The sequence below is a fragment of the Eurytemora carolleeae genome, unplaced genomic scaffold (assembly GCF_000591075.1).
Source record: "Eurytemora carolleeae unplaced genomic scaffold, Eaff_2.0 scaffold288, whole genome shotgun sequence".
Lineage (NCBI taxonomy): Eukaryota > Metazoa > Arthropoda > Copepoda > Calanoida > Temoridae > Eurytemora > Eurytemora carolleeae.
In genome coordinates this window covers 4738-28083 of record NW_019396198.1, presented here as the reverse complement: position 1 = coordinate 28083, position 23346 = coordinate 4738, and the positions used below count along the sequence as shown (strand labels likewise).

The following is a 23346-nucleotide window of genomic DNA, read 5'->3' as shown; positions in this document are numbered from 1 at the left end:
CTTGAAAATAAACAATATTGGTAAAGATACAACAAAACTCATTTTCATCTGACTTCAACAGGAAATTTTCTCTTTTCGGTTACTTTCTAGGTTTCCACCATTTGAAATATAATAAAGAGAATTGAAGAAGGATCAAACCTAAGTTTCTGTTGATAAAATGCTTCTCGAATGTATTTAATGAAATATTTAATGTTTCCAGGAAATTACCCTGAACAGACCACCACAATATAACAGTCAAATTGTAAGTCTGTAAATTCTAAAATTTATTTTCGACTAAGTAAATGTGCCCTAAAGTCATAAATGTTTTAAATCTCGAGATCAGACATTTATCTCAATCTTATTTAGACCTACGGATTAATTTAATACATTTAATACGGATTAATTATATCTGAGGGATCGAGTGGCGATCCTAATATCATCAAGTGTCCACATTGGGTCAAAAAAGATAAGATAAAAATGAAACAAAAACTTTAAATGTCTGATCTTAAGAATTTTTAAAACTAATCTCTTATCAAAGATGATATTATAAAGAAGAACACGTTTTAGAAGCCATCCTAAAGAAACACATAAAATCCGAAAAAGTTTTTCATAGTTTGTTTTAAAGTCAATAATTCATACGAAAAAAAGTAACTGCCTTTACAGGGAATTGAGTTTTTGCCACAAACTCAAATTTTTGACTCTCTATATCTTTGCAACCCTATGGTGAAAACCTTCGAAACTTCGAACAAAGACCATTGATGTAACACAATTCATAGTTTGAAATATCAAAGGTTTACGTCATTGGGTTGCAGAGATATATGAATTAGAAAACCTGAGTTTGTGGCAAAAAATCAATTCCGTTATTATGTGAAAGAGTGGCATGAAGCGCCATGGAAGCCTAGGATTTTATAATTAATTAATAATTCATTGGATGTATGTGAGGTGAGGTGTGCCTGAGCTGCTGTAGAATTGTATGCCCGCGGTATGGATACACCTGGTCTCTGGTGATAGTTCAAGACAAGTTCCTGAACAAAAAATAAAGCATTTAGTTTATCAAAAAAATTATCAGTGATGTTTATTTTTTCAGTAGTACTCAAAATCAATATATTGAATTTTGCAAGGCAAAAAAAAAATTGTTTAACTGAAAGAAATGCAAAATTAAAACATTACCAAACAAGTGTAGTGTGTACCAGAACAACCTTTACGGAACCCAATTGATCCGGAATGAATTGGAAACCCTAAATATGTCCCACCTTGTAGTTTGTGAATGTCTGACGAAGAAGATTGAGGGTGGGAAACCAATCCTCAAACTTCTCGTTTTGAACAACTACTCGGTAAAAATCCTCATAGAATCGGTCTCTATAATCCTAAATACAGAATCATTTAAAAATATTTATTTATCTATTAGTTCAACGTCTTTTCCTTGGGACAAAAGATTCAGCTCCTTTAGATTATTGTAGAAAACATGAATTCATTGGGTAAACATCAAAAGCGTACAGAGTATGGATTTTGCTGATGTTCAACCTGCGAGATGTTTTTGATAAAAAAACAATACAATAAAATTGTAATTTTATTTCTTTTTCAACACTGTTTTTGTTTTGAATTTTCAGAATACATCTCACCCACTTATTACTGAACTGTTTTATTCTAGCTGAACTTTAAACCATTAATTACGTCAACTAGATCTATATACAAATATTAAAATTTCAATTCAACCATAAAATCTATACAAAAGCAGTGTTCAGGATCAGGATCCAAGTTCTCAAGATCGGATTTAAGTCCCAAAAAAGTTGTTAGTTCTGATGTTTCAAATGCTGAGAAGTTATTAAAACATTTATAATCTCAAAATCAAGGTTAAAGATGAGATTATGGAAAAAGAAACGGGTACACCCCCCACTTTCTGATATTTTTGTTTTGTCAAAAAAAAGCATACTTGAAAAAAAGATTTATCTGGATCCCCGTCAAAATGGAATGGATCCAAAGCACTGCAATAACAAAATGGAATGGATTCAAAGAACTGCAATAACAAAATGGAATGGATCCAAAGCACTGCAAAAAAAAAAACCTTTTGAAGACAAGGAGTCATGTAGAGTGGGAACTCACTCAAATCCTTAGCGTCGTAAAATATTCTAGAGAATAGGACAATTGTCACCTCGTGGGCAGCTCCTAGATAGATATGAAATAAGGTGTTGGCTGTTTATTTGTTCTAAATTATCCCCCCCCCTTTATTTGAAAATCACTTTCCCCCAGAAGTAAAGTATAGGTTTAAAAGGTGTTATTCGCTAAATTGTGGAAAATAAATAAAAACTAAGCAACAAATAGTTGGCCTATATCCCTTTTCATTTTTCGCGAACACTCCCTTTAATTGTATTCATATTTATGGGATAAACTACAATAAGATTGGAGAAAAGGACAAAGGAGTGAAAGAGAGAGAGGGGGAGAAAAAGAAAGAAAGAAAAATAGATAAATAGAAAAATAGAGATTGATTGATAGATGGATAGACGGATAGACAGATATAAAGAAGATAGATATTTATATAGACTGATATTTAGATAGACTGCTAGATAGCAAGTTAGATGATTACCATAAGTTGCATCGGTTTAAAGAGTTACAATTTACATATTTAGGAAATTTGTCTTTTATTCCTATGTTTTCTTATCCCCACTATATTGTAAATGGTGATGCTGAAAGCAAGATTAAATTCTAAATTAAATTTCTTTAGTGAAAATAAACTGAATGTCTCAGGAAGTGAATAAAGGTTAATCTTTTTTTAACAAGGTTTAGCATTATTCTGTTTATTCTACGATGATTTAAAGCATTTCTTTATCATCCAGTCAAACATTCTTCCTTTATAGAATCCTATATTACAAAGCTTCAATGCAAGTATGTATGTATTTAAAACTTTTGTGCGTCCTCATTAGTGCAGTTTGAATAGTTCATTTTAAATGTGCGTCCTCCAAATTCGTCCTCAATACTGGATTCTGAATACTGCGCCTTCATGTTCGTCTTCACTAGTGGATTCTGAATACTACGCCTTCATATCCGTCCTTGCAATAATGGATTCTGAATACTGCGCCTTTATGTGCATCCTCAATAGTGGATTCAGAATACTGCGCCTTCATGTAAGTCTTCAATAGTGGATTCAGAATACTGCGCCTTCATGAATGTCTTCACTAGAGGATTCTGACTTCTGCGCCTTCATGTACGTCCTCAATAGTGGATTCTGTATACTGCGCCTTCATGTGCGTCCTCAATAGTGGATTCTGAATACTGCGCCTTCATGTACGTCCTCAATAGTGGATTCTGAATACTGCGCCTTCATGTACGTCCTCAATAGTGAATTCAGAATACTGCGCCTTCATGCACGTCCTCAATAGTGGATTCTGAATACTGCGCCTTCATGGGCGTCCTCAATAGTAGATTCTAAATACTGCGCCTTCATGTACGTCCTCAATAGTGGATTCTGAATACTGCGCCTTCATGTACGTCCTCAATAGTAGATTCTGGAGACTGCGCCATCATGTACGTCTTCACTAGTAGATTCCGAAGAATACTGCGCATTCATATGCGTCTTCAATAAAGGATTCTGAATACTCCACCTTCATGTGTGTCTTCAATAGAGGATTCTGAATACTGCGCTTTCATGTGCGTCTTCAATAGAGGATTCTGAATACTGCGCCTTCATGTGCGTCTTCAATAGAGGATTCTGAATACTGCGCCTTCATGTACGTCCTCAATAGTGGATTCTGGATAGTGCTCCTTCAATGTGCGTCCTAAATGGTGCATCCTGAAAAGTGCTCCTCCAGAAGCAAAGCCCTTAACACATCTGTACCCATAAAAGCTTTGTCTTTTAAGTAAAAATTAGTTATCATTGTTTATGATTTTTAAAACGGATTATTTACAACTCAACTAAGTTGAGTTGTTACTCAACTAAGTTGAGTTTCCCATTTCTGCTGCAGGAAAACCTGTAGGGGAACATGTAGGAATTATCAGAGAAAACAGTTTTAAACTCAGAAAAATTACCATTTCTTCCACATAATTGATCAGATAAGGTTTCAAGGGTACTGTAGTGAATTGAGCATCGTCATCTTTGCATTTAAGGTCAATAAGAATTATGCTAGCAGTCCCTTTAGTTCTGATTTTTTTTTAAAATGATCACCTGTCTTCTTCCATTTGTAAAACATCTCATATAGAAATCCATTTACAGCCTTTAAAAATAAACTGTTAAATTTAAAATACAGTGAATCTCAGATATATGAATACATAGCAAGAGTTTTTTAAAATGTCATATTACATATCCTAGATATATGAATACAAAGCAAGAGTTTTTTTATTATGTCATATTACATATCCCAGATATCAATACATAGCAAGATTTTTTTATAATGTCATATTACATATCCCAGATATATAAGTACATAGCAAGAGTTTTTATAATGTCATATTACATATCCCAGATATATGAATACATAGCAAGAGTTTTTATAATGTCATATTACATATCCCAGATATGTTAATACATAGCAAGAGTTTTTTATAATGTCGTATTACATATTTAAGAGAGTTTTTTTATAATGTCTTATTACATATCTTAGATTTATGAATACATAGCAAGATTTTTTTATAATGTCTTATTACATATCCCAGATATATGAATACATAGCAAGAGTTTTTTATAATGTCGTATTACATATTTAAGATCAAATGCCGCGGAAAAATTAGTTTAATTTTAATATATCAATTGCATTCATATTTCAGGGCTATATTAAAGTCATTTTTCCACGGCATTTGATCTTAAATATGTGATACGACATTATAAAAACTCTTGCTATGTATTCATATATCTGGGATTCACTGTGTAAAAACTAAAAATTAAGTAAAATGTAAAAAATACCAAGGACCAAAACTAACCTTGAACAAAGTGTAAAAACGGGAAAAAGAGGAAAACTATTAATGAGTTTATTTTTCATATTTTAAGAAAGAGAGGATGCGCTAAAGCAGAAATACTTCAATTTCAAATTAAGTGGACGTTCAAGAAAAATTTAATTTGAATTTAAAGAAATATAAAATTAAATTTTTGTTTCCCAGTTACCTTCTCAAAATAAAGATCGCCATTCATGTCAAAATGCCACATCTCACTAGACATCTGGATAAATAAGTAAACCATAGCAGTGGTTGACCGGAACACAACCTATAGATAAACAGTTATCCATAACATAGGTTGACCGGAACACAACCTATAAATAAACAGTTATCCATTACATAGGTTGACCGGAACACAACCTATAAATAAACAGTTATCCATAACAGAGGTTGACCGGAACACAACCTATAAATAAACAGTTATCCATAACAGAGGTTGACCGGAACACAACCTATAAATAAACAATTATCCATAGCAGTGGTTGACCGGAACATAACCAAACGCAAACAGTAACCACAGCAGTGGTTGACCGGAACACAACCTATAAAAAAAAACAGTAACCATAGCTGTGGTTGACCGGAACACAACCTATAAATAAACAGTAACAATAGCAGTGGTTGAACGGAACACAACCTATTTATAAACAGTAACCATAGCAATGGTTGAACGGAACACAACCTATTTATAAACAGTAACCATAGCAATGGTTGAACGGAACACAACCTATAAATAAACAGTAACCATAGCAGTGGTTGACCGGAACAAAATTCCTATAAATAAACAGTAACCATAGCAATGGTTGAACGGAACACAACCTATATATAAACAGTAACCATAGCAGTGGTTGAACGGAACACAACCTATGTATAAACAGTAATCATAGCAGTGGTTGAACGGAACAAGACCTATAAACATTGAACCATAGCAGTGGTTAACCGGAACACTATGTATAGTTAAACAGTAATGATTTTAATGAACTTGAGCTATGTTGCTGTACTTCCTGTACTTCCAACCCATTGGTTCAATTCTTAAATCAGCAATTTAAAGTTAAAAACTCATGAGTGTTTGAATCGGTGATTCAGGATTTGAATCGGCGGATGGTAGTTCAGCGACCTATGTGATTCATAAAATTCTGTCCCTGTACAGATTATTGTAATGGTCGCCAAACCTTGGTATCTTGTGTGACTAGACCGCAGGCCAGCTTCTCTCCTTGGTTCCACATTTCAAGTACAGTACAACGGATAGTATCCTGGACAGTACAGTTAGTCAGGGGCGTACATTTTCTTTCGTAAATAAATGATATTTTGGAGGAAAATAAATACATTTTTGGGCTAAAAAGTATCAAAACGGATAAAAAAAATTGTCGTTGATGAAATTTTTTATCATTTTTTAACCTAAGATCATCAAAAATTACCCCCCCCCCCTCACAGTCAACCCTTAATTCATACATCAATATGATAAAGCTTTTCGCTCATAAATTTTTTTTCTCAAAATTCAAATATTTTTATTCCTCTGGCAACGCCGGGCACTTCAGCTAGTCTCTTATGAAATAATAATCCAGAAAATATATTAGTTTACCTTACAGAAGTTGACTTTCTTGTTGATAAATACAACTGAGTTAATTAAACTGTTCTTTAGTCTCCACATCTCACTTCTACCCATGTACTGGTCCTTTACAATATACATTAAATATTAAACGGTTTTTAAAGATCACGATCACTCTATCTAAAGTACACCGTACAGTCATACGTACACCGTGGGGTACAGTGTTCTCTAAATGGTCACACCCAGCTTGCAAATTAAGGGGGAGGGGCATGCCCCCCCCCTTCGGGTTTTTAAAATTATACTCCACATTCTTATTCAAATTGCCACACCAAACTAAAATTTGCCCCCTTTTTTAGAAGGCCACCAAATATTTATAATTTGCACTTACATTTAATTTATGTTATCACCAAATGTTTTATAAATACACCCAACTTTAATGTTATTACTCCAAAATTAAGAAGTTATGCGCCCAACAAAAAATAACCCTTTGCTTTCCCATACACAAATTTGCTCAAATTGAAAAAGCCCCTAAAACAAAGATTTCCCTCAACTGAAAATTGCCCAAAAAAAATAAAAATTGACACTGAAATATAGATTGAAGATTTTTCCCACACAAATTTGCCCCAAACTGAAAAAATGCCCCCAAATATAAAAATTTACCCCCAAGATATCCTGAATTGGTAAGGTAGTTTTTTCATGGCTGAGTATAATGCACATTTTTCTTGCCCCCCCCCAAAAATGTTAAGGGGGGGGGGCAAAAACAAATTTTCCATCTTGCCCCCCATAACAAAATGTTTGGGGGGCAAAAAAAGTTACGCGCCTGGCCCTACCGGCTAGAATAGGCTAGGAGCCGATCTTTGCGACTAAAACAGGTAAGGATGGCATTTCACTGTGGCTAAGACAGGTTTGGTAAGTGTTTAACAAATTAAAAATGACACTTGCAAACATTTTATTGTGCCCTTAAAATAGTCCGTACAATGTACAAACATGTGTGTTTAACAGACATGCTGGAAAGTGAACTGTAAAGAGTATGAGGTACAAATGAATCTGAATACAGTGCATCTCCAAAAAAGTATTTTTTTTTAAAGCTAGAACTATATAAACAAAAATCAATGCATAATGCCCCTGCAACATTAATAAAACTTAATCTGTAATGGAACAAATTTTTACCATTCCCTCTGGTTCTCACTTGTCTTTGCAAAATGCATCATTTTTTGATTTACATTTTACAGGCACCATTGTGAAATCAGTTCTAAGTTGTCTAAATGTTATAAAATTTGTCAAGCTAAAACATTAAATTTGTTGGAAAAGTACCTTAAAGAGAAGTTCAACCACATCCAAACTTATTTTCTCCTTTTCTATTTTATTGACGACGACATTTTTAAAGTTAAGAAGATGGAAGGTTTCTGCAATAGATTTCTCAACATACACAACCTCCCTACACAGATTCATGCATAAACTAAACTTGTTAAGGGTAACCCACAAATGATGAGATCGTAAGGACGACCTAAAACTCATAAAATATGACGCACCATGACTTCAATAAAGAATAGGTTATTAAATGACATAGAAGGTATTCATGAATATAAGAATTAAGGAAACAGGGAGTATAAATTCCGTCTCTAAAGTCTCATCCTTTGTGGGTGACCCTGTAAATATCAATAAGCGTGGGTAACAAGTAAAATATTCCTACAAAAACTTTAATTTCTTTGAATTGTAGATATTTTAAAGTAATATTTTTGGATAATTTGTTTGAAATGAGTTAATATTTCATTTTGACTGAAAGAAATCCACTGAAAAAGGAATAAATATTCTTTAATATTTTTAAAAACAAAATTTACTTAGCGATGTTTTTCAAATTATTGCCAGGGTAGAGATTTTCTGGTTTAACCTAAACATTCACTTATCAATATATTTCTTTTCTGCATTTACGTTTAATATTATTCCTTCTGAAATACGAATTGAAAATAATGGACATTTTTTAATCATGAATGTAAATTTTAAATACATTAAAAAATCATTAAAAATGAAAAAATCAAAAATTGTGCCTAACCTCATCAAGTTCAAAACTCTTTGATGTTTTTAAATGAATTTTTTTTTTGCAAAAATGAAACACCGCTGTAACAATTTGGGTATAAATTCTGAAACTTTGGGTAAAAAATGTATCAATTTTAGATAAAAATGTGAATTTTTTAGTAAAAATTTGGGTAAAAAATACCTGCAGAAGAAGTCTTGAAAATTTTTCTTCCTCGTGATATATTTCCACAACATCTCCTGATGCGCGGATAAATAAACTTTTAGAAAACTTTTTTTATGTAGAACAAAAACTACAAGAGAATGCTGTTCTGCTGCGAAATAAAAACTATTAGAAAATGTAAGGCTACGAAATAAAAAATATCCGCAAAATAAAAACTATTAGAAAATGTAAAATAAAAATATTATGTTTTTGTGATCAAAAAGAAAGAAGAAAATCAACTATTGAGAAATAATTGTGCTTCTGTGAGAATATGAAGTGTATTTGTTTTATTGTTATTGTTTACTGGCTTAATCTTTAGCAATATCTTTTGTCAGAGAAAGTATTTTTCATTGTGTAATCATGTAATCATGTAATCATTTTATCATTATATATGAGTACAAATTTCAGGTTAAAAAAGTTATCTTTAAGATAAGTTTTATGTTTTAAAATTGAAAATATTAATTTACCTGGCACAATATCAGGAAAATCCTCACTTCTAATATAAAACAAAATTGTACAGTCGTCGTCGTGTATATCAATACAATGAATACGACTTTCTATTTCGATTTTTGTTCGCGCTAAACTTTCAAACAGTTGGATACACACAAACATAGAAACAAAGAGAAGCTGTCAATTAACCAAGGGCGTATACAGGGGGGAGGCTAAAAGGGGCAGTGACTCCACTAGAACTCAGAGCTATCACACTTTTCAAATCTGAAACTGAAAAGTGAAGAATATTAAGATTAGTTTGGTGTTATAAAATATATATTATTCAGTATTGTAAACTAATTTTCCCTTTTAAGTTCACAGAGTACACAGAGTTGAGCTCACAGAATTTTATTTTAAAAATTTTTACTCCTCTATGTAGTATAAATACTAACAGAACATATAATAAAATATAGATTTTTTCAAGGTAATTGGTCTGTATGTATACCTTTAAACTTATGTATTGTATTAATATAAACGCCGACCACCGTAATAATATTAATGAATAATTGTATCAATAATAATAATAATAATAAAAATAATAATTTACTTGATTATGACAAAATTATGATGATATTTAAAACAGACTTGGGAACCTAACTTTGCATGGAAAGTGACTTTCCAAGTACAAGCAACTCAAGTTATAATGTTAAAGCCGAGCTAAAACTTGAGGCTAGTCGGTTCCTGAGCTACGATCAGACAAAAAGAGTTATATATTTATATATATATCAATGTGAATATTTGAAGTTTTGTAAAATTGAACTTTTCTGCAATCAAACAAAGGTGTCGAGGGTACTGTTGTGAATAGGGCATGTCCTTCACAAAGTTAACAGTTCTATTGGAGTGGAGGCCCGAGGGGTTGGGGGTGAAGGGGGTTACAAACCTGATAATAAGATCTTCCGGAAAGAAGGACGGAGTATGAACATTTAATTTAAAATATCTTTTCTCTGATTCTCCATCTTCCTCTGGATCCGCCATTTTTTCTGGAAATTTATTTTTGCGATTAATTTGTATACAAAACATGTCACAGCCAAACGACCTTATTTTCACCTTATTGTTATTAAATCATAAGTTTTAAAATAAAAAAAATTAGGAATTTACAATATTTTTGCAGGCACATGAATCTTCTTCTTTTTCTTCTATCCCACAGTTTTCCTTCTTCTTTATACACTCTTCATCAAGTTTAAAACAAATTGTTTAAAACATATATAGCAACGGAAAGGGGGGGGGGGTCCCAAATGTTATTCTCGAATGAATTCAGCTCAGTCAATTCTAAAAAAATCATTAGATAATCTTAAAAACAGTAAATATAATTTCCAAATTCTAAAAATAAATTTGTTAAATATAATTAAATGCTCTATTAATAAGAAATTTCTCATTAAAACATTCTACTCTATTCGTTAAATAATTATATTGTCATGGTGAGATTGTGATGTGGTCAGAGGGCGTCCCTAAAAGTCTGATTAGTTGATTGTCAGAAAAGGGGAAATATTTTTCAACTTTATCTGTTGTGGACGCACTTAGCGAGGACCAAATTTTGATGACGCACATTTAGGAAACATTCTTGAGCACGCACAACAGTGTGACAGTTTTAAAATTTGATCATATATACATATATCACATCTTAAAAATAGAATTATGTAAATTCATTTTAAAAAAAGAGTGTATAAATCCCTGAATAGCAGAATATGAGGTTCAGGTGTGTGTAGCATATAGTGAACCCAACCTATACTCTGCTCTACACCTAATCAATTAATTAAATATCAAAAATATTCGCTGAACAATCAATCAATTCAATAATAAAAAATATGCACTGAACAATCAATCAAACAAATAATCTAAAATATCCTTTAACAGTTAGTCAGTTAATCAATCAATTAAATAATAAAAAATATCCACTGAACAGATAATCAGTCAATCAAATAATCTAAAATATCCTTTTAACAGTTAGTCAGTTAATCAATCAATTGAATAATCAAAAATATCTCCTTTACACCAATCAATCAATTAAATAATCAAAAATATCCGCTCAACAAATCGATTCAATAATCANCAACGCCTCCTTTAAATTGCTCAAATGTAAAAAAGTTAAAAAGAACAAACAAAAACCCCGCTATTTTGTACCTATATTCCGCCATTCCGTTTCAGTAAGCAGATGATTACGAGGAACTAGAACAACCAAATCGTAATTAGAAATAATAAAGTTAATAAGGCTAAAATTTTAAGGCGCTTCACGCAAATCTTTCTTTTAAAATTTTACGTATATGTTGCGAAAATCGTCGCAAATTTGTTGAGAATAATAATTAAAATAATTTTGAAATTAACATTTTTAATTTGGATTTTATTTTCATCTTTTAAGAAAACCTGACCATATGTCAGGTCCCATAATAAATGTTGTTCAACTTAACAGAAAACAAATACATAATTTAGGATTACAAATTTAGAAAAAAAAACAAATCTTAATTCATTTTGAATATTGAATATTGTATGGTTAAATTATATGGTTCCTTGTTTAGCAATATTGGGGGGAAGAATAACATGTCTGTACTCAAACTCTTCATCACTGTACTGCAGTACAACACAGATATTGAACCATTGGGGTTAGAGAAACCAGAGCTGGGAACTTTACAATAAAATAATCCCGATGATCACGATATCCACTGTGGGGACTTTAAATTTTAGGATCTAAACTAAACTAGTCATATCTTCATTTAGTTATTCGTCCCCTAATCAAAGCTACCTTCCTCAGACTCGATACAATTACCATGCGGGATATAGAATAAAGATTAAATAAAATTGTAGATTAACAGACATATAAGAGTTCCCCGTTCAAAAGTCAGAACTTTCATGTTAAGTAAATCTTGGAATAAGACGTTAATATCCATATTATATACAACCAATGGGTAATTTCTATTCCTTTTCTATGTTGATAATATCCTGAAAGGTGAAATTTCAATTGAGGGATCAACCACCTTTTATCAAATATATGGTTTTTTCCCGGTTTTAAATATTTAACTTGTCGATTTCTGCGAGTTTAATATTTTGCGGCATTTAAGCTGAAACTTAACATTTAACTGAGCTGAGCTAAAAACTTTAGAATGTTGGATATCGAGATTAATGCTTGTTCTCCTCTTGTTATTAATCTCCAGATTAATTAACCGATCGGGATTAAGGATATCCCATTCTAAAGTTTTCAGCTCTGGGAACTTTTAAATGGTGGATATCGGGATTAATGCTTGATCCACTCTTTTTCTCAATCTCGAGATTAACTAATGCATGTTCTCCTCTTGTTACTAATCTCCAGATTGATTAAGTGATCGGGATTAAGGATATCCCATTCTTATGTTTTCAACTTCTCATTCTTTTGTTTTGGACTCTGGATATCAAGATTCACGGTAATCCACCAAAAAGTGCCAAACTTGGAATAAATTTTATATTAAAGACTTAAATTGTGCAAGCTTATAACATTCTGTTAAAGAAAAAAATCAAATCTTAAATTATCAGAATTTATTTGAGTATTTCATTATTTATAATTAAAATTCAATTTATTATTATAGCGAGAAGTTCAATCAATGATTTTAATACTGAAGAAAATTAAAATAAGGACCCGTCTACTAAAAGCTACTTCAGTATAAAATTTAACAGGTTCAATATAATATCCCTTATCACTATAGGTTATTTCATCCACCATTTTTTCTTGGATCTGAAAAGCAAAATCGAATTAAACTTACATGCATCATTTATTTTAAAATAATTTGCTCAACAGTATAGAGAGAATGGAATATACAAGTATTTACGTTAGGTTTGCATTAATAGTAACATATTTCAATCATATAATTGACACGTTAAATGAGAGTTAAGTAGTCCCAATTGCGTGTCAAACACTAAAATTTTGTTTCTGAATCTAGATTGGTAGGTTACAGGATAGGATACTATAAGATATATGCATTAACAAGCATTTATAATTTAAATATAGCACCCTCTAGGATAATTCTAATATAAACTGCTTCAGTGCTTAACCTTCACAGTTCAAATATATATAATATACGAACACATCTAAACAAGTCTTGACATAGCAACAATTTTGAGTAACATGGGTTCAAATCACAATTATCTGGGGCTGACGTTAGAAATGCGCGAAAAATAACAGTGCAGATATCTGGGAAATCAGGGTTCCAGCGTCACAACATGGGATATCCTTCGCATAATTATCCTTCCAACTTTCTTCAAACATATTTCTCATTCGTCATCTGGAAGTGGTTTCAACTCCTTAATCTGTTTGATGAGATACGCTTTCTCGTCGTTAAACTGCTCGTCCTCGGACCTGTCCGTGTGGAACTTGGAGAGGAAATCCACCAACTTGTCCTGGTTTCGGATCAGAATGTCAAGGATTGGCTTTGGTTTGTTTGGGTTTGCGACAAACACCTTGAACACGTGGAACGCCTCGAACTGGATGTTCCTCGCCTTCTCCTTCAACATGTTCATCATGAGCTTAAGGTTGTCTGGGCTGGAGATGTATCTGGTCATCACAGAGAAGTTGTGTCTGTCCAGAAGAAGCTCACCCAACAGCTTCAAGGACTGTCGTCTCGTCACGTAGTTGTCAGAGTTCAATAATTGTTCGTAGGGAGTGAACACCTGAACAAAGAGAGCAGTTAGGGGTTGTATTTTCCTTATGAGGTAGAACAAATTGGGTTTGTAAGTTTATAAAATGGCTTACAATTAGTTAGTTGGAAAAGAGTAAAAATCGATAATATAACAAGGGGAAAAATTATTTATTACAAAATGTTCATGGGTTCGCATTTTCAATAGAATCTTAATGTTTGAGGGGGGTGATAAAATATTATCAATTGGCAAATTTTCTCCCCTTTAATCAAGAAAACACAGCTGAGTTGTGCAAACTTTTCGAAAATAACAAGGACAACAGTCTTCTTATTGGTGATTTTAATTTTCCTGGAATAAACTGGTTTGAATTAACTTTTGATAGGGGGAGTGAACAATTTCTAAACTGTACTATATACAATAATTTTGAACAATTAATTAGTTTTCCAACTCATTTGCGCAGAAATACTCTGGATCTGCTGTTCTCAAAAAACCTGAAAATATATTACACATTGAATCGCTCGGAAACTTATCAACCAGTGATCATTCAATAATTGCTGTTGATTTACTTTTTAACTCTAAATATAATTTCTCTACAGAATTGATAAATAACTGGAAAAATGGAAACATGGAAGGATTGAGAGATTTTCTGGGAACACAGACTGGCGCAGCGAGCTTCAAGACCTTGACACAGAAGATTCTTGGAAATTTATCAAAGACACAATTAACACAGGCATAGAAAGTTTTATTCCTTAAGTCCGTCGACGCAGAAATAACCACCATCAATGGATGACCAAAACAGTATAACAACTAGTGCGTAAAAAACAGAGAGACTACAACTCTTACATGCAAACAAGAACACAGGATTATTTTACCAAGTTTAAGGAGACAGAGAAAAAATGTAGAAAAGCTATTAGGAGTGCGAAGCGCAAATTTAATGGACTTACACAATCGTCATAAAATAATGAAGAATAATCATTGTAAAAATTTTACTTAAGAAAAATAAAAAGAGAAAGATCATGTTTTCCTTACAAATTATTAAAATGTCGATGTCAACGCAGAGAAGATTTTAAAATCCAAGAAAAATCATTAATACAATGACACGGGTCTGGAAACCTAAATTTTCAGGATTTAACTGGTTTGGTTTAAATCATTGAGTGTTGGACAGCTAGTGAGATAAGATCCCGTAAGCTTGGCAATAAAAATCAATAAAACAAGTATTATCAAGTGTTATCAGTATTTATTCAATAATTAAACATAATGATTGTTCTTCAATCAGAGCTAAATAAAACTTCATTTCTATTAAGTTCATATTTATCAATTCTGAAGGAGTATGAAACGGATTAAGATTTTTTAATATTAATTTTTATCCTCATTATATTGTTAGAACTAAAAGGATCCAGCAAGAATAACATTTATTTTAAAAAAATGTCAACAAACCCCCACTTTATTTACTCCATGAGGTATGGAGTAGAGTATAATTCTAATGTTATTTTATTTGCGGGCATTTTTTCTTGGGCCCCTATTCAGTTAAGTGACCCACCCCTTAACGAGTCACATAACCGATTCACAATGGTATCCTTTACACCTTTATCTGAGCAACACTAGGAAATGTTTAGTGTTACATTTGTCCATTTTTTTTCTCTGCATAAATGGCACAAATCCGGAAGTCACTTTTATTGAGAAACCACAAATGAAAATAAAATATTTTCAGATAGAAAATTAAGAACATCTTCTTCAGTTTTGCTCAAACAAGTAATTGAAGGGTTTGTTGTTTAAAGGGAATTAAACCTTTTAAAAAATCCGGATATTCCGATTATTATTAAAATTTCATTAACTACTTAATATAATTTTTATGGATGTTTTTTAATCTGGACATGATCACTCACCTTTACACAACGTGAAGAGTATCTCAGGTGTTGTACAAATATACTCTACAGTAGGGGTCCTGGTACCAATCTGCCGCCTGAGGATATTATTAAATATCTGTGCAGCATCTTTCTTTCCTTCAAAATCTATTTTGTGAAGATTTCTCAGAAGTATAAGGAGCAGACCAGAGTTATACATCTCCTGTGAGTAAAAAGGTGGGAAACGTTGGATTTTTTTTTCGTTTTCATCTTTCCGTTTTGATTTAGATATAATTATATCGATATTGGTATCCACAGCATTGCGTAAAGATTTCTTTTCAAAATTATTAACTATATTTTGTTATCACACAGCTAAAATTGGATCATTAAATTTAAAAAAATAAGTATGGATATTATTTCCAATTTGCTACATAGAAAAGGAACTAGATCATTAAATCCAAGTTAAAACGATGCCCACCCCTACCTGTGAAAGCTGAGCTACAAGAATATCAGACTGCTGTTCACTCTCGGTTCCGAACAGCATAGCTGTCATGCTAACCAGCTGTTTACTAGCTTCTTCTTGGGCCTTCTCCTGTTTCTTCCCGTCCCCTCCTTTCTCCAACACAGTCAAGGACTCCTTCAGTAGTTTCACAACTTCTGTCGGACTTTTTACGGATTTTCCAAACAACGGCATTTTAATCATTTTTAATCAACTTAGCTCATATCTGAAATTATTGTGTGGTGTGTAGCAAGGTAAAAAAGTATAAATATATAGAAAATACTGATGAACAAATACAATTAAAGCATAATTTTATCCTACAAAAGCAATTCAGATCTTTCAAGAACAGAACTGGTTTAAACAGCCTCAACTGGAAGTGGTTTCAACTCCTTAATCTGTTTGATGAGATATGCTTTCTCGTCGTTAAACTGCTCGTCCTCTGACCTGTCCGTGTGGAACTTGGAGAGGAAGTCCACCAACTTGTCCTGGTTTCGGATCAGAATGTCAAGGATTGGCTTTGGTTTGTTTGGGTTTGCGACAAACACCTTGAACACGTGGAACGCCTCGAACTGAATGTTTCGCGACTTTTCCTTCAACATGTTCATCATGAGCTTGAGATTGTCTGGGTTAGAGATGTTTTTGGTCATCACAGAGAAGTTGTGTCTGTCTAATAAAAGTTCTCCCAACAGCTTCAAGGACTGTCGTCTGGTTACGTAATTATCGCTATGCAACAATTTCTCGTATTTCTCAAATACCTTCGCAAAATATAAAAATCAAAATACTAGTAAAAGACATAAAAAAATTATAAGATTATCGATTTGGATTTAATCCACTTTGTTGCCAGAAGCGGAAATGACCCTAGTTTTTTTGTTGTTGCTTTTTTATTAATTCCCCCTCCAACCCCCTCTGAGAAAATGTTTGTTTCCTTTTAAATTCCAAAAATTCATTTCTTTTCAGGAACATTTTTTTCAAGAAAATATACACCCCTAAAAGTTAGTTCAACTAGTTCCGGCGGGTTCGACTAATCATCAATAGTTTAAACTAAATTGTACATTTACTGACTTTAACTGGCACTCAAATGATTTTAAATTGGCATTTCGAATTTTTAACTTTCCAATAGTAATATTAAAAAATCAAAGGAGATGCTGAGTTTAGTGAACCATTTCACCTAGAGAACCAATGGAAATTGAATCCCGAAGGCTTAAAATTTCCAATGGTTTTTATTTTCAGTAAATGACTTTCCTTTCTATGCATTTGTTGCATACCAAAAAAACTTTTTTACAACTAATGACTATTCTCAATTCAATATTATTTAAAGTACATTTTGAAAGTAAAAAAAAAATGGAAAAGGGAAAAAATTCAACTTAAGAGTTTTTTATTTATATTGAACGCTTTCAAAACCTTGAATAATCGAACACTGTCTTTGAAATTTGACATTAATATGAAATATCTAGAATTCTGTCCCGAAGTGTAAACAAAACTTCTAATCAGCAGATTTTACCAAAATATCAATTTCAATCTGCAACAAATGTTTATTTATAATTTAGTTTTAAGGCTGTTCAGTGTACAGTACACACAGAAACGAATAATTTTGTTGTTGTCAAAAAGTTTTTAACTAGTAGCAAGAAGTAACGGATTATCTATACCCTATCCCGATTGAGAGGAGGAGGGGGAGGTGTATTCAATCACCCCCCCCCCCCCCCAGGTTTTTCTCACAGCTTAAAAACACGGCTTGCACTCGAACTCTCTGATTTTTTTTTACTTTTTCAACTAAAAATTTAGAAAAAATTAAAAAATTAATAATTTTTCAAGCATTGGGTAGACCGGGTACAGCCGCGGTATTTCAAACCACTAAAATACTCTGGAAATACCGCACTGGGAAAAAATGGATCCGGCCGGATCCGGATCCAGGTCATTTCTAACAGATTTACTGAATCTTATTAACAAAAAATAATTTTCAAATTTTTTGTTTTATTATTTCGCATATTTTTATCCTAAAACTTGATAACCAATCAGAAATGAGGAAAATTTTACAATCTCTCTTTTTTCAAAAGTTCAGATTATGGTTAAAGGAGTAAAAAAGGTTTTTTTGCAGTTTTTGGTTGATATTTTACCCCTTGGATCCGGATCCGGATCCAAAAAGTAAAAGGAATTTCAATCTTTTATTGCTCAAATAGTGAAGGACAAGACAAAAAAAATATCTTTTAATTTTGTTGCCAAAAAGAATATAAATTTCTTTTTCTTATATCTAAGAAAACGAACCTGTGAGAGTTGAGCAACCAGAATATCAGACTGCTGTTCACTCTCGTTACCAAAGACGACTGTTGTGATGTAATTAAACTGTTTGCTGACATCCTCCTGAATATTTATTATTAATATTCATTTTGTTAAAAATAAATGTGACATTAGACAAAATATCATTTTCAGAAAATTTTTTAAAAATCGACTCTGAGTGTACTTAACCCCATCCACCCCCCTCAATCGGGATAGGGTTAAGGGATTAAACAGGTTTTTGGGGGAGATATTTAATTTTGTCGGAAACAAGAATTTTAGAGAAAAATCCTTAAAACAAATGAAAACCACTTCGAACGACTCCAATTCTATGAAATAGAACCCTCAGACCGCTTTCTCAATCATATTAATCCATTTAATTTTAATGCGGATCCGGATCCTGGATTCGCACTGGAAAAAATGGATCCGGATCCAGGACATTTCTTTAAGATTTACTGAATTTTTTTAACAAAAAATAATTTTCAAATTTTTTGTTTTATTTTTTTTCGCTTATATTTATCCTTAAACTTGATGCATCATTGAGAAATGAGGAAATTTTTATAATCTCTCTTTTATCAAAAGTTCAGTTTTGGGTTTTAGGATTTAAAAAGTTTTTTTTTGGTTGATATTTTACCCCTTGGATCCGGATCCAGGAAGCCAAAATCTTGCGGATCCAACGGATCTGGATCCTAAGCACTCTTGCAATTGAATCTCTCAGAAAATAGGTCTATGGTATTTATGAGTTCTAATGATTTCCTTACTTCAACTCCTTGAATCATCGTTTATTTATTGATTGGTTGCTGCATTTTGTTATTAAATATTAAAACAGAAAGTAAGTGTCCTGTAGAAATAACATGATATTTATTTTGTGGAGAAAAATGGGATTCCTTGCGAGGCTTTCAAAACCTTTCTTGTAATTTTTCCTCGCAATTGTGGTCTACTTTCAAAAAAACTTTTTTTTCGAGAAAAATTAAACGGGAGTGCAGTACAATAGGCTCCGGATTTGGATCCGTTAGATTTGCAACATTTTGGCTTCCTGGTTCCGGATCCGCAAAAATATGCGGATCCACGGGGCCTATCAATCTAAACATGCTGTAGCTAAAATCTTGTGATCATAGCATTTTCTTCAAAGAGTTGGCAGCATTAAAGGCACCTTTTCAGAATTCCAAAATGTGGTCTGCCGTTTTTGTACCTCCAAGATATTGAGAAATTTGTTTAAAATTCAAAATATTAAAAATCAGCAAGGTTGTTTAAATCTTCAGTATCTCCAAAAAAATTTATAATACAAAAAAAGGAGGCTAAATCTTATCAAGTTTTAAAGGCTTACAATGTTTTTCTATACTCCTTTGACATCTATTAAGTTTACGAACACCAACGACAAATTGTAAGTTCCAGGGTCCAATGTCTAACGTACTGCAAAACACCCCAGCGAAAAAATTACATCAAACCTTGACTATGATATATCCATCTATTATATATCCATGATCTAAACCTGCTGAAAAAAAAGTTGCTTTCGAAAGAGAAAATCCAATCTTCTTTTTCTCTTAATGGTTTATTACGTTTCAGCATAAAAAAGAAAACATTTAGAAATTCATTTGTTTAACAGAAAAAAATATGTTTGGAACCTGGATTCGGATCCATTTTAATTTCAGGGCGGATCCAATATTTTGGAATTTGGATCCTGATCTGCATTAAAATGAATTAATTAGTACATTACATATGAAAATGAGAATGGATCCTTAGCACTGGGTCCATGGGCTTAGCCTTAATTGAATTTGGAATTGAATGGTATCAATATTTAAGCGGGATTTTACTGGATTCTCGAATAATTTTTACAGCTTACACTCATTTATACTTTCGGTTTAACCTATATCCTTTAATTTTCGCGAACACTCCCATTAAATGAAAAAAAAAACCTCGATCATATAATAGTAGATCTAGGGAACCCGACATGAAACCCCCAGACTGTCCTCAGGGTGCAGAGCATCAACTCTGATAAGTTATTTATATCTGAGGTTATCTTGAAAGTAAATATGTTCCCCCTGTTTATTAAAATAAAAGCGGTGAATATTACAAATGCATTACGCACAGTAGTTTAGAAAATTTTAAAGTGAATGATCACGAAAGGAAATGTTAGAGAAAGGACAACAGCTGCAAAATTTTAAGAAAAAAACATTTTTGATTTTCAAAAATTAATTGTCAAGTTTTTTTCTCTATTTAATACTTTCCACCCAAAAAAACAAAAAAAAAAAAAAATTCTCGCTCTAGAATATATAAAAGCCTAGAAAATAATAAAAATAATAATATTTAGCATAAATTACGAATTTGTAAAACAAAACAAACATTACGGAGGGTCGTATACTTGTATTTTCAAACACTTCAAAGCTAACTGATAACATATTCAGAAATTGCACGCGGAACAATAAATGAAATTGAAAAATAAATTAGGAATTCGACTAACAACTAACATACAATAAACACACATATATTTTCTACTTTTTAGATTCGATTTTATCCACCCCTGTTTCTTCAACGAACTCGGATCCTAAAAGGATTTTGAGTTTGGTTCAAGTGACCCTCAATGTTAAGACGGCAATGACCGATTTACAACCAGCTTTGTCTGAATCAAGTAATCTTTATAATGAAAATGTATTTTTTCTCGAAAAACAGAAATGTAATTCCACCCTTCTAACAAATATTCAGCGAAAACGATGAAAAAAATGTTTGCTTTCGTTTCGCGCATATAAGTCTGGCTTCATAGACAAATAACAAATGAATTTGAGAAGGAGTGAAAAAATTAGATTACTACCAACAAAAAAGGTCCGTTAATGTCTAGTGCTTGTCGACACCATGTTACAGGGGAAAACTTCGCGAAGAAAACAAAAGATTACGATTTTCCAATCAAAATACATCACAGAAAATATTATATTATATGCATTATAATTTTTAGGTTTTTCTGGAATTTGAGACGGGAGATGGTTGATAAGAATAAAAATAAAATCTAACCCCCGATTTCACAAAAAATTTATTTACTAAATACAGGGGATATTAGTTCCAAAACTAACACTTGGCCCATTTCTAACACTGAATGTTAGAAATGGGCCAAATCTGCAAAGCCATCTTTTTCAAGAGTATATATCTTTAGATCCAAGACGAGTAGAACAAAATTACACCATATATTGATAAAAATAGCTAAAACTATACATTGAAACAATAAATTTCAATTTTAATAATAATTTCTAACACTCAGTGTTAGTTTTGGAACTGATGTCCCCTGAAATAGAGGAATATCAATTGCACTATTGCATTTTAATGAGATAATCAAACAGATTTCTCTTAGACGAACTCTTCCTAAATCAGAGTTCTTAGAAATCTTTGAATATTTCTCTATTTTGATAAATTAAAATATCAGTTTCCGCAAACTGATCATTCATATACATCTTAATAATTGCAATAATCTTAAAAATATTTGAAATGAACAAAAAAATCAATATAATCAACACATCCAAAATCATTATGACCTAAATTCAAAAATATTAGATATTTAAAAATAAGCAATTTGTCAAATTTTTTTTTTAAATTCAATACCTGGGCTTTCTCCTGCTTCTTGCCGTCCCCTCCCTTCTCAAGAACCAGCAGTCCATCCTGCAACAAGAGATGATTTAGATCAGGTATCAGTCTACGCGTAATTCTATTCGACATTATTATTATCATTTTATCAATTCTCAGGATCCATTTCCTTTTTTTGTTACCCCGGATCCCGCTCAATCATATTTGATTTTAGGAATTACTTAATTCCTATTCAAATACATTTATTCGTCATGAGAATATATTTGTTTGGCCTAATAAGTTTTTCTCGATAGATCGGGAGGGGAAATGACAAGCAAAAAGTATCAAAAAAGGGGGCAGTTAATGCCAATTTTCTCCCAAATCTTTGAAAATAATTTCTACATTTTAATAAAATTTTATTTTACTAAGCTTTTATGGCGCTTTGCGTTCCTATTGTTGCAACAATTTTTGCTTTGCCTGCGTGGCTTTTTTATTAAAAATCGTAAAACTCAAAATTTCTTAAAACATCGAAAAATTTCTAAAACTTAAAAATCTTCAATTTTTCAATTTCGAGAATACAAGAGTATAGACAAATAGTACCGAATAAAAATATATAACAAAACTTAAAATGAAAAACTGGCTTTCCTCTTTTAGAATAAGTTGGTATTGTGGCCCAGTCCTAGTATCTGCGTTGTGCCCCCCCCCTCTAGGCGCCTTCGGGATGGGGTCCAAAACCATTCCTTAGAACTTAGAAAATACCGATATAGCCAGGATAGGAATAAAGGAATGGTTTAGATGTCTTCCAGATTATGGTAATTTCCTTTAGATCGCTTTATTACTCTATAGAACAGACCCGCGATATGTTCCTAAACTTATCATGATTAACCCCATAATACAAGTTTATAAAACCCAGACCCCGTAACCCGAGAATGTCACTTTCCTTGAGAATCCTGGCAACTTCAGCAGGAGATTTCGTCCCCTTACCAAACAGCGGCATTTTCATCATCTGGAACTACAGGAGGATGGACGAGATCCCTTCAACTAGTACATCACGATCTGAAACATTTTGAAGATATTTAACAATTAATTAGAATTTTAGAAACAAGGCCACGTTGGCAAAATAAAAATTAGGGTTTCAAATATGTGTAAGACAATTACTGGGCGGAGCGCTGCGGCTAGGACAGGCTAGGGGGCCGAGCGCTGCGACTAGAACAGGCTAGGGGGCCGAGCGCCGCGGATAGGACAGGCTAGGGGGCCGAGCGCCGCGACTAGAACAGGCTAGGGGGCCGAGCGCCGCGGCTAGGACAGGCCCCCGCCGGGGGCGTTTTTTTCACACGGTCAAAACATTCATACAAGATCCAAATACAAAATTGATAGGAGGGGGGCAGTGGGGGTCCAAAAAACGTATACT

The 23346-nt window shown here is 32.6% G+C and overlaps 4 protein-coding genes across 5 annotated transcripts in view; all 4 read right to left on the bottom strand.

The window, feature by feature from the left end:
* LOC111697892 (GATOR complex protein DEPDC5) overlaps positions 1–10199 on the bottom strand; it is a 41311-nt gene extending 31112 nt beyond the window's left edge. The window contains exons 1-13 of the mRNA XM_023468027.1: positions 10054–10199; positions 9152–9180; positions 8667–8722; positions 8290–8339; positions 7763–7886; positions 6482–6574; positions 6072–6152; positions 5072–5170; positions 4139–4187; positions 2045–2145; positions 1233–1346; positions 933–1004; positions 139–208 (exon numbers count right to left, since the gene is read on the bottom strand). Of these exons, the coding sequence (XP_023323795.1) occupies positions 139–208; positions 933–1004; positions 1233–1346; positions 2045–2145; positions 4139–4187; positions 5072–5170; positions 6072–6152; positions 6482–6574; positions 7763–7886; positions 8290–8339; positions 8667–8722; positions 9152–9180; positions 10054–10193 (1078 nt within the window). The 5' untranslated portion in view covers positions 10194–10199. The remainder of the gene's footprint in view (positions 1–138; positions 209–932; positions 1005–1232; positions 1347–2044; positions 2146–4138; positions 4188–5071; positions 5171–6071; positions 6153–6481; positions 6575–7762; positions 7887–8289; positions 8340–8666; positions 8723–9151; positions 9181–10053) is intronic.
* Positions 10148–12869, bottom strand: LOC111697903 (cyclin-dependent kinases regulatory subunit). 2 transcript variants are annotated; one of them, XM_023468045.1, is made up of 5 exons: positions 12832–12869; positions 11678–11738; positions 11295–11339; positions 10845–10914; positions 10148–10331 (listed from the first exon to the last, which is right to left on the bottom strand). In XM_023468045.1, the coding sequence occupies exons 1-5, from the start codon at positions 12859–12861 to the stop codon at positions 10310–10312; spliced, it is 228 nt and encodes a 75-aa protein (XP_023323813.1). In that variant the 5' UTR covers positions 12862–12869; the 3' UTR covers positions 10148–10309. The 2 variants fall into 2 exon arrangements, with proteins under 2 accessions (XP_023323813.1, XP_023323814.1); XM_023468046.1 differs by having other exon boundaries at positions 10148–10328.
* A 27-nt stretch (positions 12870–12896) lies between these two features.
* Positions 12897–16341, bottom strand: LOC111697891 (protein Mo25-like). Its single transcript, XM_023468026.1, has 3 exons — positions 16101–16341; positions 15652–15839; positions 12897–13839 (listed from the first exon to the last, which is right to left on the bottom strand). The coding sequence occupies exons 1-3, from the start codon at positions 16317–16319 to the stop codon at positions 13410–13412; spliced, it is 837 nt and encodes a 278-aa protein (XP_023323794.1). The 5' UTR covers positions 16320–16341; the 3' UTR covers positions 12897–13409.
* LOC111697905 (protein Mo25-like) lies at positions 16341–22991 on the bottom strand. Its single transcript, XM_023468049.1, has 4 exons — positions 22876–22991; positions 21975–22031; positions 18378–18473; positions 16341–16879 (listed from the first exon to the last, which is right to left on the bottom strand). Exons 1-4 carry the CDS (start codon positions 22939–22941, stop codon positions 16472–16474), a joined length of 627 nt encoding a protein of 208 aa, XP_023323817.1. The 5' UTR covers positions 22942–22991; the 3' UTR covers positions 16341–16471.
* Between the last annotated feature and the right edge of the window lie 355 nt (positions 22992–23346).